Source organism: Astatotilapia calliptera, chromosome 13, assembly GCF_900246225.1.
Source record: "Astatotilapia calliptera chromosome 13, fAstCal1.2, whole genome shotgun sequence".
NCBI classification, from domain to species: domain Eukaryota; kingdom Metazoa; phylum Chordata; class Actinopteri; order Cichliformes; family Cichlidae; genus Astatotilapia; species Astatotilapia calliptera.
In genome coordinates, this window is record NC_039314.1 from 6,267,230 (window position 1) to 6,285,970 (window position 18,741).

At 40.4% G+C, this 18,741-nt stretch overlaps 1 protein-coding gene and 1 long non-coding RNA gene across 2 annotated transcripts; one reads left to right on the forward strand and one right to left on the reverse strand.

The window, feature by feature from the left end:
- Positions 1-507: 507 nt before the first annotated feature.
- On the reverse strand, positions 508-13,280 carry spmip7 (sperm microtubule inner protein 7). The gene is made up of 9 exons (XM_026190379.1): positions 11,720-13,280; positions 8,512-8,609; positions 5,650-5,717; positions 5,099-5,237; positions 4,051-4,118; positions 3,912-3,953; positions 3,517-3,624; positions 2,256-2,336; positions 508-649 (listed from the first exon to the last, which is right to left on the reverse strand). Exons 1-9 carry the CDS (start codon positions 12,138-12,140, stop codon positions 511-513), a joined length of 1,164 nt encoding a protein of 387 aa, XP_026046164.1. The 5' UTR covers positions 12,141-13,280; the 3' UTR covers positions 508-510.
- On the forward strand, positions 9,693-11,846 carry LOC113035090 (uncharacterized). The gene is made up of 4 exons (XR_003274280.1): positions 9,693-9,883; positions 10,547-10,632; positions 10,910-11,023; positions 11,727-11,846. It is a non-coding gene; the product is annotated as an uncharacterized LOC113035090 (long non-coding RNA).
- Positions 13,281-18,741: the final 5,461 nt, after the last annotated feature.

Here is an 18,741-nt window from a genome sequence, read left to right on the forward strand (position 1 = left end):
AGAAATCTAAGCGATGTATATACTGAAGCCCACAGACAGCATTTTGAATGCAGATTAGCCTGTTTAGTCATAATGGATCTGTAAAGCTGCCGTAATTTGTATACTTTTAAAAACGTAATGATAGCGCTAAAAATCCTGACTTTCCTCAATATTTCGCCCCTCTCTTTGCCCTTCATGACAGACGCACACACACACATAGAGTAAACGAGCAAGCAAGCGAGTCAGTGAGAGAGAGCAAATATTTAAGAGGACAATGCAACGCACTCACTACCCAGAGTTAGAAAACCACTCATCTAAATCAGGGAAATTATGATAATGGGGCATCTCATTATTCTTTAACTCACTCTGAATAACTCACTGACATCACATCATCGTAGATGTATTCATATAAACAGATTGGATGGTGTGAATAGGAAGCTGACACCTTCGAGCCCTCTCTCATCTCGTTTGTCTAAAAAGGAGATGAGACCCATGCTTCCTGTCTGGAAGCATGGGTCTCATCTCGTTTGTCTAAAGTCTTGCTGTGGCGCTCGTGCACCAGACAGGAAGCACGGGTCTCATGAAGGGGTTGCAGGGAGCCACGGCGGTCACCGTTCTGGACAGGGGCGCTGTGTGCCTGAAAACAGAAGTTCCAAATTCTTCGAATGCTCTGTGAAAAGATGTAATGATATCTGTGAGTCACTGAATTACACGTTGTTTTAGATGACGCAAAAATCTAAGAACCTAAAGCTAATCTTTGTAGTGAAACACAGACTGACAGAAAAAAAAAACCCCTCAGGCACTTCTGTTATGAGTGAGCGTTAGTAAGCAAAAATCCCGGGGATGTCTGACCGTTGTAGCAGACAGTTAATCAATCCAAGCTTGTCTTTTTTTTCTGTTTTGGGGAAAAAAAATGGGAGGCCAAGCCTAATCAGCAGAGGAAACAGATCGCAGGGGGGTGTCAGGCACCAGGAAAATGGATCTGGGTTGTGAAAAACCACCATTACCACGAGCTGCTCTGGATTCAGCCATCTGGAGATGCCTGCTCCAAAAGCCGGTAAAGTTCGCTAAACTGGGGCCCAACTAGGAAACAGGTTTGCACATCCTTAACAGACAGCCAACACTCCCAGAGTGGAGCCATGTTTGCTCTGCACAGTTAAGGGGCTCACTTGTGTCAACGCACATATTTTCAGTGTTGCACTGGGAATTAAACACCTTAAGATTTCCTTTTTAAATAAACCTTTTCAGGTTCTTTTGATGAAATTTGCTCAATTTTAGAAAATCATCGGTGAAATCCTCCCCTACAACACATATAACATCTCTCAAATTCCTACCTGTCTGTCTTTAGGAATGACGGCCGTTGTTTTTAATCTGTTTTTTAACATTTCCAATTACTGAAGCCTTTTCCAGCTGACCATTAACCTGCACCTCACCTGCCCACTCATGCAAAAAATAAGGTATACTAAGCTTTTAAGCAATGCCACTCAAATATGTACAGCACCCAAAAAAAGATAAAGTTCAACAACAAATCAAATTAAAAAGTAGGAGCATGAGAAAACAGTGATTATTCAGGATTTATATTATTTCTCTTAGCTGTTTTGTTGACACTGTTTTTATCTTGTCTGCCCATTTCCCTAAAACAGTGTCCGCTCTTTTAGTTTTACTAATTTCATGCTCTTTGGTTTATTTTTCTCCAGACTGCACGCATGTTTATGCATATTTTTTGCATTTTTCTTGGCTCTGTGGTGTAGTGGTTAACACGTGCACCCCACATCTAAAAGGTCCCCAGTTTGACTCTTAGGGGTGATACAAACTTAACCTCAGGAGTTAGTGTGCGCCCAGTGCCAGTCTCTGGCTACACTTTGATATATAAGGTAAGCTGAAAGTATTGTCATTTGTGTGTATTTCTGCCACTGTGGCGAGTTGTAGTCACATTTTCATAGACACCAGTAAATAATGGGCACCTGTATGGTGAAGTTAAGAGTGCAACCTCATGTCTATGGATTGCATTAGACCGCCCTCTAGTGGAGAATTGTGATGTTTGCTTTTTTTGTCTAACTGGATAAAATGCTGGGAGAAAGAAATATCAAGGTGTGCAAAATAGTAAAATGATAAACTCAATCAACCCACAAATTTATGACTTACTTATTTCACAAGATGACAAGATAAACAATACAGACGATATATTATATACTTTTTAAATGTCATATTTTATAGGACATAATCAGTTAGCAATAACAACGGAAGTCTGTTATCAGAGTTTCATTCAGACTCACCCAGATGAGCTTGCAGAAGTTGCAGGAGCAGCAGAGTCAGCATAGGCAGCCATGCCTGTGTAGCCAGGGATGGTGGTTCGGCTGGCACAAGGAAAAGATGTTACAGACACTGTAACTTGTAAATGAGACACAGTGAGACAAAAAAACACACAATTTTTTACACCTGACATGTAAAAAAATTGTGAAAAATACTTTGTGCTTAACAAACAGTTCTAGAAAAACCACAATGAATGTAAGTGTGTGTGTGTGTGTGTGTGTGTGTGTGTACTGGGTGCAGTTTTCTGAGAGGGATAGAAGGCATTCAACCCATCAGGTCTGCATATTTTTGCTTCTGGTTTATTTTTGTTTTATCCTGAATGAGGACGACCACCACCTGCCACCTCGCCATACTGATCTTTAGTGCTTAAAGTTGAGATTTCAACAACAAAATCAGAAAACAGACTGACAGCATGACAGTATCTCGGTCCTGTTTCCAAGCTACCTTGATCCTTGCATCACTTTTCAGCACTGTACAAAGCCCCAACAGGCTTTTTCAGCCTGGAAACAATACAGGAAGCTAAAAAAAGAGCAAAATAAAAGCATTCAGAGCAGCAGATAAAAAAAATAAAACCGTAGACACTTCTAAATGTCAGCACCATGGACATGACTGATCATTTAGATTAGAATTCCCTACAAGGTGAAATCTGGTGAGATCTGGAATGTCTTATTTCCACTTGTTGAACTGCAGCCTGCAAAAAATGTGACGCTCCCTGCTTGTTGGCTTTCCAACTGATGGTGCAGCAACGATTCCACAGAGGAGCCACACTTAGACTTGGAAAAAAAAATCAATCCTAACTTGACATGCACAGCATGAATAACAAGTTAGGACTTGCTCTCCTCCCTGTCTGTGCGGACATTTTAACAGATGATGGCTAAAGACGGGCAGAGTGCTGCAGATGACTCGCTCACAGGAAAGCAGAGAACAAAGCAAACACCTGTCAACAAGGTGGACATTTTTTTCAGCCTGGCCAATAGGAATACACTTGTGCAAATTGACTAACTATGTTTGAAATAAACCAATTAAAATGCTCTAGTGGTTATTTGTTGAAGCTTCAGACTTGTTTAGATGAAGTTCATAATTATTCTAAAAGTGTCATACCGGTCCATCAATAAATAAGAAACACACTAACAGGCTTCACAGTCTAAGTCCACTTTGTTTTAAGAATAATTACCATTAAAAAAAACCTCTGCTTTTTATGTATACAATGACAGTGAGTCTCACCGTGCTGTCGGCATGCATGGAGGAACGACGCTCCTCTTTACTGTCAGTGGCTGGAAGTCTTCATCTATGTTGTCAATGTTGTCCATGTTCTCAGAGCCGACGGTGCCACTGCACATACACGAGAGCCCACTCAGTAATGAACGCGAAGGTCAGTGCTCAGAGAAAATATGCAGAGTAGCTGGATTCAAACAAAATACTGCGCCGCTAAGAAAATAGCAGAATCAAAACATGATCACCTAAAACATTTTCTGTTTAAAGTTGCTCAGTGTTTCATGGTAGCAGCAGGTTAAAGACATCATGCAGCAGAATAAATGTGGCAGGTATTAAAGAGCTAAAGGACCCCAAGATTTTGTACAGTACTCTGTGTGGTGGCAGCTCAAACATAAAATACTCACGTGTACAGAGGGATCTGACCTGATCTTGGATATGTACTGCAGCTGAACAAACCAAAAAAACAGGAAGGTGTGTGACAAATTTGCATCATAAAAGGGACTAAAAGAGAAAATGAGCTCCCACTGATGAACGAAATCTTACAAAGATATTGGTTTTTTGGCATCATTCCTCAGTCGAAGCTGTCGCCTGTTCCACTCAGCTCCTACAGACTTAGAAAGAACGGAAACAATCACCGCTTCATCACAATTTACCGATCTACAGATCACCTTTATTTTAACACTATAGGTACAACACATGTGCAGCAGTGTTTATGTTTTAACCCCTAAACTAAAGCATCAAACACTAAAATCTTTACCGCACTCATGTGAAGCAAGGATAGGCCTGTGAGTATTTTTCTTATTCTAACTGATCCCACAAAAAGACTAACGATGGGGTTTTCAGCTACTGTGAAACAGCAGTCCAATGTGAGACTGGCTCAAAAATAAACTGGAGTGCATGTGTTCACTGTAATGAAGGAACATGTTACCCCAGTGCTACAGTGTGGCTCACCAGGGTGTGTTCAGTCATGTTTGCTGGCGGGGTGCTACACAAACTGGATCAATGCGGTGGGAAAAATGCACACACACACATATATATACACAGTCAAAACACTGCAGAGAAAGTGAGACACAGCGAGGGAGTTTTTCTGTTCCTTTGGATGTCATGTTTAATAGGATGTAAAAAAAACTGAAATGTCAGAAATTTGGGGCATGCTATAAAATTAATTTGTTAGTTCAAGTAGCTCCTGGATGTAGCAGCATCCACGGCATCAATGCCAGACAGGAGAACCAGATTTATTTTGGCCTTTTCACATAAAGGAGAGAACTACAGAAATAAAGAAATATTAAGCTGCATATCTGCTTCTTTCAGTCTCCCTGCTGCACACACTGTATGCCAAAAGGTCAAGACTGACAGGTAATGAACTGCAATCACATTTATCACTTTTATTAAAACCAAATACAAAATATTAGCACACCTATGCATGGGTTATTATGAAAATTGCCTTTGAGAAACAATAACCATCCAAAAATCCAATTTCCCTCAGTTGTGTGAATGATCTAAACCCCCAGAAGCCCTCTGCTGGGGCCAAGAAAACAGAGCTCATGCCTCGGCAGTGTTTGCCAACATGCAAACACTCTCCATGGCTCACCTGCCACAGCTGAGGTCGGCTGTTGTAGCGCCTCAGTGAGGCACGCTCACTCACTGGGTCTGCCAGTTTCTCCAGGGTTGCTTCTGGTGCCTTCAAGTGCCGCGGTACCTTTGCAATCCATCCAGCGTCCTCATAACTCCTGCAGAGAAATTAGGACTTCTGCCCATTAGACACGTGGACCGAGTGCCTTGAGTGCAATTGATTAACTTGATTCCCGAAAGTTATTTGCTTTCATTTGAATTCTTAACCAGCCTCCTTCGTTGCAGAAAATATATTAGACAGCTTATTAACTGGGGAGCCGATTCTTCCCCGAGGCTTTAAGCAAGGCTACAGTTCATCTGCATGATTTCATTAAAGAGTAATTAACACAACAAGAGGACGCATTGTTCCCTGATGACATCAACGGAGCACAAAATCAAACCTATTCCCTCCCGATAACCCTCAAAGCAACCACATCGTGTGTGGACTTCGCATATCAGTAATCAGGAGGTAAGCTTTGTTCAATGTTATTGTTATTGAAAGGAGCCAATTAAAGGTGCCTGTGTTCTGACCTCTGTGTTGCAGAAGTGTATCTGAAGTGTCGAACTGCCGGTGAGATATCTGGCCCGACTCCTGGATCCTTAAAAAGCAATATCAGAAGATTTATCAGTGTCGTGTTCAACTGGAAATCATGAGGCTCACGTATGTATTTTTAACACATCTAATGATGAGTGTAGGTTTTATTTTTTTACCTGTTATTATTAATATAATTATACTCAACAGTATTGAAAACCATTATTTTAAAAAAACGCTATTAAAAACCATAATTTCTCACTTAAATTCTCACCTGGCATTAGACCATTAATTAGCGATGGCAACAGCCAAATGATCTTTCAAATTACCTCTGATAAATGCAGAAAATCTGATACAATCTGTGAAAATTCATCTGAGCTCAGATTCATCAAGTAAACATAAATGGATAATGAGGCTCATCCTACGGGGGTCAATGACGTCTGAATCAAAATTTATGGAAATCCATCCAGTAGTGCTCGAGATCTTTCAGTCGTGACCAACAAACAGGCTGTAATTACCACCCCTAAAGCTGAGTGTGCCTAAAAGCACAAAATATCAGGATGTTCTCTTAATGACTAATGCAAAACAAAGACACACAAATTCCTATATTCACTCCAAAGTGCATCCGAGCGAGTCAATCGCAGTATTTGACGTTTTTACACATCAGCGGGCAGCATTCAGATTCTATTGGTTTTGCAGCTTTGTGCATAAAAGAACAAGGCGTGTTGACACAATGCTGAAAACACAGCAAAACCAGAGGAATAGCAAATGCAAAGCAAAAGTAAACTGGCTTTTCCTCCTTTAGTTAAAGAGGGAGATGAAATAAGAGTATAACGTAGACTCCACCAAAAAAACATTCTAGCTACCACCTAATTCAGAGCCAACTAATTTCAGTCACATGTGTAGAAATAGGACAACATCCTTCTTTCTACAAAGAATGGTGGCTGCCTGGTGACCACATTAAATTGTTTTACATGCAACTTGCGGTGATCAAATGATTGCTCAGAGCTTGAGGCCGTTGCACACTCATGACAACTTTTGATTGCAAGGCGATTGCGAAGATCACCAGACAGAAGGCAACCTCTGTTATCAGTCTGCACGAGCACAACTCCAGGGGACTCGACTCAACTGGCTGCCGGCTGGTTGTATTCTGGTTATCTTCCTCTTGAACAGGAAGGTTGCAAATATAACAGTTAAATATAAATTCCTGTTCATTGTGTATTTATTTCTATGCAGACACTATAAGCTATGTTATGTCAAAAGTTTATTACACTTAATTTCTGTGTTATCAGAAACAGACTGCATGTAACTGCCAACGTCACCCCACTCTATCACAGACTGATAACGGACTGGCTCATCTTATGTCAGCATTTATGGAAAGTGTGATATGGCAGAAGTGAGATAAGTTTATCTTATTGGATAAAACAGATACTGACAAAGTTTAACTCTGAGGACCTAACTTGCAACACCTGTTGTACTACTCAGCATATCACAAAATGTAAAAAATAAATAAAAATGCAATAACATCGTATAATGAGGGAAGTCTTTTGATAATATTGTATCTTGAACTTTCTCGTGAGTCCCAGCTTCCAGTATAAAGGACTGTTTGAACTAATTATAGCATATATATATATCATTTTAGCTAGTAGAAGTATGTGGAGGATGTTACATTACTATATTTGCAAAAGGAAAAAAACTAGCACAATGCAGTACAGGAGAGGAAAGAAGACTAAAAGGCTTATCGTGGTGGATTCAGCTCTGGCTGACTGCTGATCAGCTGGTTGGGATGTCTGCAGTGTTGCAAAAGCCTGTGTTCCCAATAGAGAAGTTGCAGCGTGCCCTCTTGTGGACATCAGGGTGTTTCTATCATCGTCTGCTGTAAACTGACTTAGATCACCAAATAACTAATAAGCCAATATCAGTTGTTTGCCGATCTAAGCAGATAACATCAGCTGTATGGAATCTGCTGTCTGATATAATTATTTTTTTACTCATCCTGCAGTATTTTCTGCGCTGTTCCAATTATTTTGTTGTAGATATCAGGGATCGTATTGAAAACTAATATGTGAATATGTGTGACCTTGAGCGTTGCTGCTAGCAGATACATAAAAAAGAAGATGACTTAATAAAACATTGATAAAACACTATCATCATGAATCTGTCACCCTGGAGCTTTTTATATTCTGGCCATCAATCACTGCACTGCCAGAAAAGAGTTGAGAAGGTCCATTGATTTCACTGCGCATGTGTTAACTTCCATACTAAAAATGTATTATCACCACTGTAATCCTGAACTTCACACTACTTAAATACAGGCTTTAATCAAGTCTCTATTCACTGAACAAAATACCTATCTGCAATAACTGAGCACTGCGAGACCTCTCTTAAACAACAATAATGTGTGTCAAGGTAATTATGGACGTTTCAATTAGCAGTTTCAGAAACAAAATAATAAAGCAAGGTTATGTCCTCAAAGTGAAAACCTGCCCACATAATAAGCAGTATTATGTGAGGTGTGATGAGACTGTAAGTGAGGTACGCATTTCTGATTTAATACTTAATATGTGCTTGTGTTATGATAGGAAAGTGATTAATACAGCAGTTGTGATGAAGTGTAATGATAGTAAGCAAGCCAACAGCATTAGTTCAACCAAAATGTTTCCAGCGTCTGCACTGTAGTAAGATTTAGTATATAAATCAACAAAACTTTAATGTGCTCAGAGGAAAAACTGAAGAGGGAAAACTGATGAATTGTTAATGTGTGAAGTCTTTCATTTCTCATTTGGGCAAAAACAGGCAAATTGAAGATGTCACACAGTCGCACTTCAGTACAGAAACCAGTTCAGTCAGTCATCACTCACCTGATTTCCAGGATGTGTATCAGGCAGATTGTTACTGATCATCACTGTTGCTGGTGTCCTCAGTGACTGAGGTTGAATTTTAACAAGATCACTTGAACCTTAGGATGACACAACAACAATACATTCTCTGACAAATTGTGAACTATAACTATGCACAGCAGTATCTGCCCTCAAGGTCAAATTACCCTGCAAGAAGGCCCCGGAGCAACAAACAGCCATGGTCCCTGCTGACCAGCTCCCAGTCTGGATGTGTATGGATGTTGTGCCTCTAATTACCCATCAGGCACAGAGCACACAACAGACTACAAATGCCAGCTTAAGCTTAATTATACAGTATTTAGCCTGGAGATGTACATACCAACTAGCTATTACCAATGCTCTTTAGTAGCTGCTCCAGGTATTTTATGCTTTGGGTTGTTGTAATAATTTAATTGCAGAATAACTTTTATATATGTTATAAAACCATATTATGACATGAAATGAGCTGAGCTGTTGTTTCAAAAGCTAGCTCTGGCAGTTAGCACTGCTAGCAGTTTTAAGTCCGTTAGTAAACAAAAGGCTTTCATTAATATTTGCATATTTACTGTAAAAAATGTAATGGGAGCTTAAATGTCAAAGAGAGAGAGAGTGAATAAAACAAATTTAACTTACAGTGGAAAGTACTGCGCTAAGAAAATGATGAGCCAAGCAATATTTGTTTAGAGCTAGCCAATGCTAGCTAAAAAAAAAAAAAGCAGCAATATTTAGCTTAAAGTAATGTAATATTTAATATTTTATAAAACAAAAAGCTTACTAGCTAATAATTTTTAGGGTAACAATAGATACTTCTGCCTTTAGAGCTGCCTAAATTGTTCCGGCACAGATTGAGCAAGGTGCTGGGAACATTATTGATGGCCATGTTGACAGTTGCTGCAGATTTGTTAGCTGCACATCACTGATGTGAATCTCTCCAAAAGTGCTCTATTCGCCTGAGATCTGGTGACTATTGAGACCATTTGTCTACAGCAGGGCTGCCCAATCCCGGTCCTCGAGAGCTACTATCCTGCAGCTTTTAGATGCATCCCTACTCCAACACAGCTGAATCAAATGGTTTGATTACCTCTTCAGCATGCCATCATGTTTGGCAAAGGCCTGATAACAAGCCATTCATTTGATTCAGGTGTGTGGGAACAAGGATGCATCTAAAAGCTGCAGGACGGTAGCTCTCGAGGACCGGGATTGGGCACCCCTGGAAACTCAATGTCATGTTCAAAGAACCAGTTCAAGATTATCTGAGCTGTGGGACAAGGCACATTATCCTGCTAGAGCAGCCATCATAAGATGAGTCCGTATTAGTTGTAAAGAGATGAGCATGATCAGCAACAATCCTCAGGTAAGGGGCACTAAGTCTGCCAAGAAACACCAGCAGCCTGAGCTGTTGATACAAAATGTAGGGATCCATGCTTTCATGGCATTTACCCCGAGTTCTTATTCACTAAGTGTCCAAGTCTGACAACAGTTAGATCAACTTTGACGTTAAATTTCACCAAAGGCAGCAAACACAGCAGCTCTTATCGACAGAAAAGGTCAAGATATCCTCAACAATTCACCTCAGTATCACTATCACTGTACAGAAGCTTCACTCACTCATCAGTTGGCATTGGACCCATTCAGAGAGTGTTAAAGCCTCCTCCAGAGTAAATAAAATTAGACACTTCTCTGACAGCTGAGGAAAACAGTGGACTAACAGCAAACACTCACAACAAATGAACAGTAGTTAACTCAGGGGTAAAAACGTAAAACTGAATATTATATTCATGCATAGCCCTTTCTTTTTTATATGAGTAATTTATTGCTAAGTGTTTATATTGTTTTAATGTGCCATAATATAGTGTGTCCAAAAATATCTTTTACACAAACAGTCATGCACACCAGCTGGCTATGGTTGTAACAGGATGCAGTATAATGTTGTTGATTACTCTTGGCTGACCAAACTGTGAAAGGTATAATTTAAAAAAGACATAGTTTAAAGAAATAAAACATATTTGTTCTGCAGTGGCCACCATAGTTTGGATTATGCGCTTGAATTGGGAGGAGAAAGAAAACAAAATTCCGTTGACTGCAATCTACTGCCATCTAGTGGTAAGATTTTACACACTGTAACTTAAACAACAAATTTCTGTTAAGAATACTCCAATATATATATATATTTTTTTTTCAGTTTTGCTGTAAAACTTTCAAATTTTTTTCTGAAATACTCATACCAGCCTGTCGCAACCAATAAATCACCTTTCTCTCCTATGCTCAGTTTCAATTTAAAGCTACACAAATGCGCTTCTATGTTTTTTAGATGTAATTACACAATAATCAATGTGTTGACTGGCTGATTAGAGACTTACATTAATGAGCCGTTGAACAGGTGTCTAACATTTTTCGAGTAAAATTGGTTTCCACGCTGAACTTCACGCTGTACCTGCATGAAGACCACTAATATGAAGTGACCAGAAGGGGGCACTGCAGCACCCAACAGCAGGTAGCTACAGCGAATAATTTGAATCATTGTGGGTGCTTTATGTTTTGTTTGTTTGCTTACTGTTTCTGTAGAGCCTAATATATTAAGATTTTATACATTTATTCATTATTTAACTTATTTTTAGAATTGTTTTTATGAGAATAAAATATCTAGTGTTTCGATCTGTCACCCTGCCGCAGCCATCATCCATAATCATTACAACGAAAACAAGAAGATTGATGAAACAACCTTGAAACTCGACCAGAGAGCGTGGTGATACTGCAGCTTTTCAGCCAAGGGATAATTTACTCTTTAAACAGTTTTTTAATTTGTATTCACAATGCAACAGCTCAGCAGATTTTCCTTTGGGGGGGGCAAGCGATATATTAAACTGACACTTAATTTTTTCAGTTGTTGGTTATTCATTTGGTGCATCGTGAAAAAACAACTGAGATAATATCTATATATAATATAGTCAAACGTTATGTAATTCCAAACATCGAAGCACAAATTTAAAGGAGCATTTACTCCCATATGAGATAAAGAAAAGCAAAAGGTCTTCATATTTGACAAAATTTCAGCTTGTTTTTTTCCCTCTAGGGGTAGTTGCCCTGTTAGCAATCAAGCCTTTATCACTCAACAATAGATTAACTATCCAATTTCAAGGCTCTGACTTGCACAGTATTTAAAATATGCTTCTGTTTGTTTGTTTTTTACCACTCAGTCTTGCTCTCAGAGCCGCATGGGGGATCCTCCTGTAGTTCCAGGCCTCGTCCTCGCTCAGGTCTACACATACCACTGAGAAATTTGGGGTTGTTTGAGGCCTCTCTCTGAAACCGGGAGGGACCCACAGAGCAGAGGGGACATGATCAAAATCTATGAATTTCTTTCGACCTTTGAGGCCCAGGACTACCTCAGCTCCAGCACTCAGCTGACCACAGCAGGGGTCCAACAGGGGGACATCATCTCGCAAAGGAGCCAGGGTGACACGCTCAGCGGGGGGCTGAAGTCTAAGGGAGCCTACGTGTCCAGTTTTCGGTCTATCTCTCCTACCATCTCGGTGCAAACTGGAGTTCAGCCGCCTGATGACGTGAAGCTCTGAGGAAAAAGGCTCGAAGGGATCCAAAACTGCAGTCATTACTGCCTGGGAGGAAATTCCTCGAAGGCTCCTGTGAGTTTGTGCAGTGAGCGCTCGTTGCCCAGAGACTGGGTTAGTTTCCTGCTCGGATCAAATTACTGACATGTAGACCTGTGTGCTGAGCGTGGAGGTGCAGCTCCACATACCTGAGCACATTATTCTGTATTTGTAATAATATAATAAAGCAAAGGTCTAAAAACATCCCATCGTATCCATTCTGGATGCCACACCACGCTGATTCACTTCAGGGGAGCTTTCATAACTAATAATGTTCCCTCTGAGCTTCTATATTTTGGCAAGCTACACCTACTAATTTATCACTCTGACCACATAAAAACATTTAGTCAGCCATGCCCTGGAAAAATACTCTACACAAATGTTGTTTTAGTGGCAAATGATAAAGGGAAGACTTGGCCCAGCATCAGGGTTAGTGAACTGTGTGTCTCCTCCTCGGAGAACGCCACATTACTTCCCGTGATTGGTAAGGAGCCGTTTAAACCCCCTCCTTTTGAAAAGTTGCCCGCTTTTCCCTCAAGAAACCACAAGATGGAGCAGTAGAGCCTAGACGTAAGATGAAGCAGAGCAACCCAGTCCCTTTTGAATTCAATGACAGTCTACAAATATCACAGCAAAAAATAAAAGTCTCAGCTGTACTGTCATGATGATGCACTATGAATTCAGAACTACCAAGGTGACCACAAGTCCAACACCGACTTTGACCGAAGTCCCTGAAGACATATTATTAAATTAAATTATTTATTTATTTATTTTTGCTCATGAAGGCTAAATAAGTTGTTTTCCAAGCCTGAAGTGCTTTTAGCACAGAGAGACTTCAAATGTAGGCTCTGTTTTGTTTTTATTTTAAAGATTTTTTTAAAGCCGGCAGTAAACTAAATGAAAATTATGTAAATCACACAGCCAAAGCAAAAAGTGTTTTTTACAAAGGCTGTAATCTGGTGAATGTGCAGGCTTTGAAAGAGCTGTCTCATATTCACTGAAGCCAAAAAGCACAGGAATACTATGTGCCTCGCTGCCTATTAATTAGCCTCCTCGAGTTGTCTGAAATTTAACGTACAAATGTAAATAAATGCCCCACAAATTTACAGGCACGATGGGGCGTGCGTGCTTTATAATGAATACTGAAGGCACCCTGGCTAAGTGGCATTTTTTTTCTTGGGAAAGAACTGATGCTAATGTGTCAGTGGTGGTGATGATGGTGATGCTTGCTGATAGATGATTTTTACTCGGGCTGTCATTAGGAAATGTAAACACCCAAGAGCTGTTGAAAAGGATGTGTTAAAAATAGCCTAATTAGAGTTATTCTGATAACCGACTGGTGAATATGCCCAACTCCCACACAGTGCTCCTCCACAAAAGGAGAGCAGGAATGACACTTGTGAAATCTTCTATGGCTTTTTTTTTTTTTTTGGAAATTACTTTTTTTCTGGTATATCACACCATTGTCACAACAGTCTTGTGGCTTGAAGTGTGCAGATTTTCAAGTATTTTGTAGGAATTCGGTTATATGTGGGTCTAGAGGTCCACATGACTTACTGGAGTTGGATTCCATTAATCCTTCCCTTATGAGAGGTTATAACTGCATCACACTGTATTCCTTCCAATGCTTTTGTCTACCAATTATTTCAGAGGGGTTTTTTTTTTGTTGCTGCAGGATTTTAAATACCAGACTAGGCTTGAGATGACTGTATTATTTTTTTTCCTTTTTTGCAGGGAATCAGATATTTCTGGAGCAAGCAGTCATTACCATTGGAGCAGCCCTTGTTACTGAATCCTGTGTTATTAGTCAGCTTGTCTGCTATTCTCTAGACTCCTCCACAGTCTCAGAAATAATTTAAATCTCACATCTCGCCTGTGGTGCCAGGTCCAATGCTATAGTGCGGCAGCCACTAATTTGCACGGTCTGCATTCATCTGAGAAATAACTGTTGCTCGGGATTAAGAGCCGCTGTTGTTTCCGATGATGCTGTCGCTGCAGAGGGTCATCAAAGCAAACTCCCAAATGTAGCGCCGGCTTTCTGAAGACAATATAGGCCGATGCTGCTCCGGGGCAGCAGAGCCAGTATTTTTGTTAATTAGAGGGTTGAGGGTGAGTCGGTATGACACCTCAGAATCGTACAGGCAGGGCTAGGAGGTGAGGCGGCCACCTGGCACGTGGGGAGCGTATCATCACGGGGCGGAGAGGATGCTTTAGAATGGGGATAGACAGCATCGTTTATCACTGGAAGAAGGAGCTGCAAGAAAATTAAACAGATAAACGCAAAGAGATGAAAGACAGATATTAATGTCTGCATGTGTTCGTATCAGTCCCGCATAAAGGTTTGATATATTAGGCAGCAATACCTTTGGGGCCACAGCTCATAAAAGCAATTCCTCTATCCAGCCATCTCTGTATGCATGATATGCAATAGAGTTCATACAACAGAGCCCCATCGACGTTTGTTGCATAAAGCATCCGCGGCTGGGATTTCGTCCGTATGTCTTGTAAACTGCTGAAAATGCATGACCATATTTATAGCACAAGGGCCCTAAGTCATAACTCGTAGGTCAAATTCATCACACTGTAAAGGCACTGAATTGATTACTGCCCGTTGACCATGAATGCATTAGATTAGAGGGCAAATTGGCTGCAGTGTAGTCTGTGTCATGCTGTGTGTGGCACCCTCAACCATTTGGAAAAATCCAAACAGAGTGCATAGATGTAGCTCCCACGAGCAGCAGGGGTAGCCATGTCCTCAGAGAGTGGCCGAAGGCTTTATTGTAGCGCTGCTTCCCGGCCCTCGGTTGCTGCAGCTCTCCGCTTGTCACACTCAGTTAGCTCAATGAAGTAATGAATATGCCGCTGTACATTTTTCATGAGGGAGGTGGGAGTGAAAAATCTGCTCCTTATAATGCTTTTAATATGGAAGTTTTCACACACCCTCTTCCCCCCGCAAAGCCCTCTCCGAGCTATCATGGAGACGCATGAGCATGATGGTTTAATGTTAACATTCCCCAGGGGAGAGTCAGCATAACGCAATGTCACTTTCAGTGATGAATATGGTGACTGCAGCAGACATACAAGCAGCTGTATATTATGACTAAGTTGGGATAACGGTGGCGTCTGCCCTCCTTTGAGAGAAGGCTTTAGCTGCATGGGGGGAAAAAACTGGTGGCCAATTCTGTCACTTGAATGGGTGACTCAGGCACATCATTACAGTAATGAATTAGTTTATCAGGAAGCGCAACCATAAGCTTCCAAAAATGGAGGGCTATTAAGTATTCAAAGATAAACGCAAACAAACACAAGGAATAATCAACAAGTAAATAATTAGGCAAATGATTCCGGCTTGGCATGTTTGCAATTATTTTAAATGAACTATTTAAAATTATTTAACGTACAAGAAAACAAATACCCACGCAGTAGATCTAAATAGTCAAACATTATGCTAACAAAGATGGCGGTACTGATACATCACTGCTCCTGATACAAACTAAATAAATTATATTAGGACTACAGATCTTTCCTTTTTTCATATTTCTGTCTGGAGAGGCGTTAGACACGAGGATGCAAATGCTGACACCAAAGCAGACAGAAATAACAAAGTCAAACCTTTAATTTGGCTGATACATGAAGTCCAAATGAACAAAGTCCAAATAGCAAATGAAAAAGGGAACAAAAGCTGAGATCCAAAATACACAAGGGGAGCAGAGAGCCACACGGGGAAAACACAAGAGCAAACAGGGAAGGACAACTGATGTCTTGGCAAAGGACAAAGGAAAGGCAGCGCTGTATATATGCTGAGGGCTGACTGAGGGACAAACAGGGCATGTGCTACTGTTACAATGTGGATGTTTAGATTACAATGTGGCTTCAAACAGTGGCTTCAAAAAGCTCAGGGTTCAGATAGTTTGTTTCTGAGTGATGCTTCACCCACCTGCCTTTTTGAGGGGCAACGAATCAAATGGCTTACACGGAGGGGGAGGAGTTAAAATGGCATCTTTCAGACAGTGGATGGACTTGGGAGCTGCACAAAGGCCCACTTTGCAATAAATAAGGATTATAATGAATCGTGTAAATCATGCAAATCTGTGACAGATTTTAATCAATTGAAATTGTTTTTAAACTGCATATTCACATATTTGTGTTTAGGAATAAACATACAAATTGGTGGAATGTTTCAGTACATTTATACAGTATTGTGCAAAAGTCTTGAGCCACCCCTCATTTCTTTATATTTTGTTAGGAAAATGGGAAACGTGAAAACAGACATAGAAATTGAGTATAGAAGGCAAACACATAGTTTTAATTTAATTAGCTTGAAAGTCAATATCGAGGATGACCACCTTTATTCCTCAATGCAGCCTGAACTCTCTTAGGCAAGCTTTCTTGTCATGTCTTTAAATAATCTTAAGGAGTAGCTATCCAAGCTCCTTGCCTTACCTTTTAAAAAAAATCAGCACAGCATGTTACTTAATTACGTAATTAGTTACACAACGCGTTACATTCTTTTCTTGTTACTCTATGAAATTACTTAAAAGGTACTGTCACAAATAGTTAACAATATAAATCTGAGGCTACAGTGCACACTAACACACATCTCTATACACATGGTAATTCTTTTAGTTTTTAGGTATGGGGACAAAGCAAAGATAAAAACCAGTCCAAAGACCCTTTAAAGCAATCGCCACAGTCCTTCTAATGGAGACTGCAAGTCTGAGTGCTCATCACTGCTTTGTTACTTGTTGATGAGCAGGGTCTGGCTCTTGGGCTGGGGGGTCAGCGTGCACTCAGCTTTAAAATCCCTTTGGGCTGTTGGCTAGTTTCGTGTTAGCAAACTGTCTATGCAGATGTGAGAGCTTGCAAAGAGCTGGTGTTGTGTTAGCAGTATAATGCGGTTGTCCCTGTCCTGGATGCTGTTTGTGCTTTACCATACTGTCCTTTTGTGAAATAAAAATAAATTGATGTCTATATCTTCACTTCTTAAATGGCTGCATGAGCCACCATTTTTCTCCTCCCGAGCATGAATTGAAATCAGCTGATTGTTGGAAATGCTAACAGGAATAACAACATATTTGTAACTGTAATGTAATTACTGAATTTAGTACAGTAACATATTACATCACTGTGTTATTACAGTAATGCATTACTTTAACACTGGGAATGAATGTCTGGTGTTTGGGATCATTGTCATTCTGAAAAATTAAGACTATGGTTTGCTGTAATAATATAATTTATAACCAGTTCCTTACTTTGTTTATTATGTGTAGACACTGGTTCATCACTTAAGCGAGTTGCCTTTTATGCTTGAAGGATTCGTAGGTCAGGGTTAAGTGGCTTAACAAACAAACAAATAAAATTTCCCCAAGACTTGCACCGTACTGTAGGTCTCCAGACCTACCAGATACAGAAGGTTAACAACTTAAGACACAATTGCTAAGACTAAAATCAAAATATAGTTAAAAAGGAAAAATAAAGACGTGAAATGACTAGCTAAAAGCTTCCCAAACAAAAACAGGAACCGTATGGTAAAGGTATTGTAACAATATCCACTTTATGCACTTTTACTTAACATCGACTTCAGAATGAAATGAACAGATAACAGGTTACACTGAGGAAAAGGTACTTTAGCTCATCTGTTAAGGATGCTGGGCTGTTTCGTATCATTTCTGCTTTTAGAGATATTTTTTTTCTCAGCCTCGAGGTGTCTGAAGACACCACTCCGAATCTCTGCTTTTGATCTCTGCGTAATAACACATGTGATTTTCAATTACAAATAAGACACTGCATTAGGCAAAGATACACGGAAGGTAATGGACTTCCTCTGTTGCTCGGTAAGATGGACTTGTCCCTCAAGACCTCTGTTTCCATTATTAAACCACCTGCACAGTGCCCACCTCTACAGTTTCCATCCCTTCTGACCAAGGTGAAATTACCTGCTTTTGAACCTTAAGCATTATAAAAAGAAAGAAAAAGAGCCGCAGAGTTGTCACCCACAGTCTCAGCCTTCACTGCCCGGCAGGACTTTTTGTGTTCTTTAGGGCAGCAGCAAACAAAATATGCATTGTTGAGGTCTGACATCCCTATAGTTTTCATAATCAAAATATCCCAAGGGAGTGAAAAGCAGCATGTGAGCTGGTGGCAAATACTTTCACCGGCCACTCTCCCAGTATGTATCAAGACCTGGATGATGAATTACCATAGCAGGGCCTGAGAAAAAAAATGAGAACACCCCAGGATGAATGTTGTGTTGCAAATACAAACACTTAGTATTCCGCAGGGCTGAGACAAAAGTGGCTTCTTTTATGATAACCTAACAATTCACTGTGCCATCTCCAGTCTAACAGCAGCTTATGCAGATGTGCACGGCTCAGGAGTGCTCTGCTGTACTGAGGATCACCCCCCCACGCACTCACACACACCACCCCCTTGAAATTGTTCAGCAAGCAGGTCACATTGGCGTGGGCTGCCTGTTGTGGATAAAATGCTGAAACACTGTGCTCCGAGACACTCTAAAGCCTTATCACTCACCTACCTGGCCTATAACAGTCTGTGATGGATAGGCCCAGACTGAACCTGCAGTCTCCTGTCCAACCCATGTCAT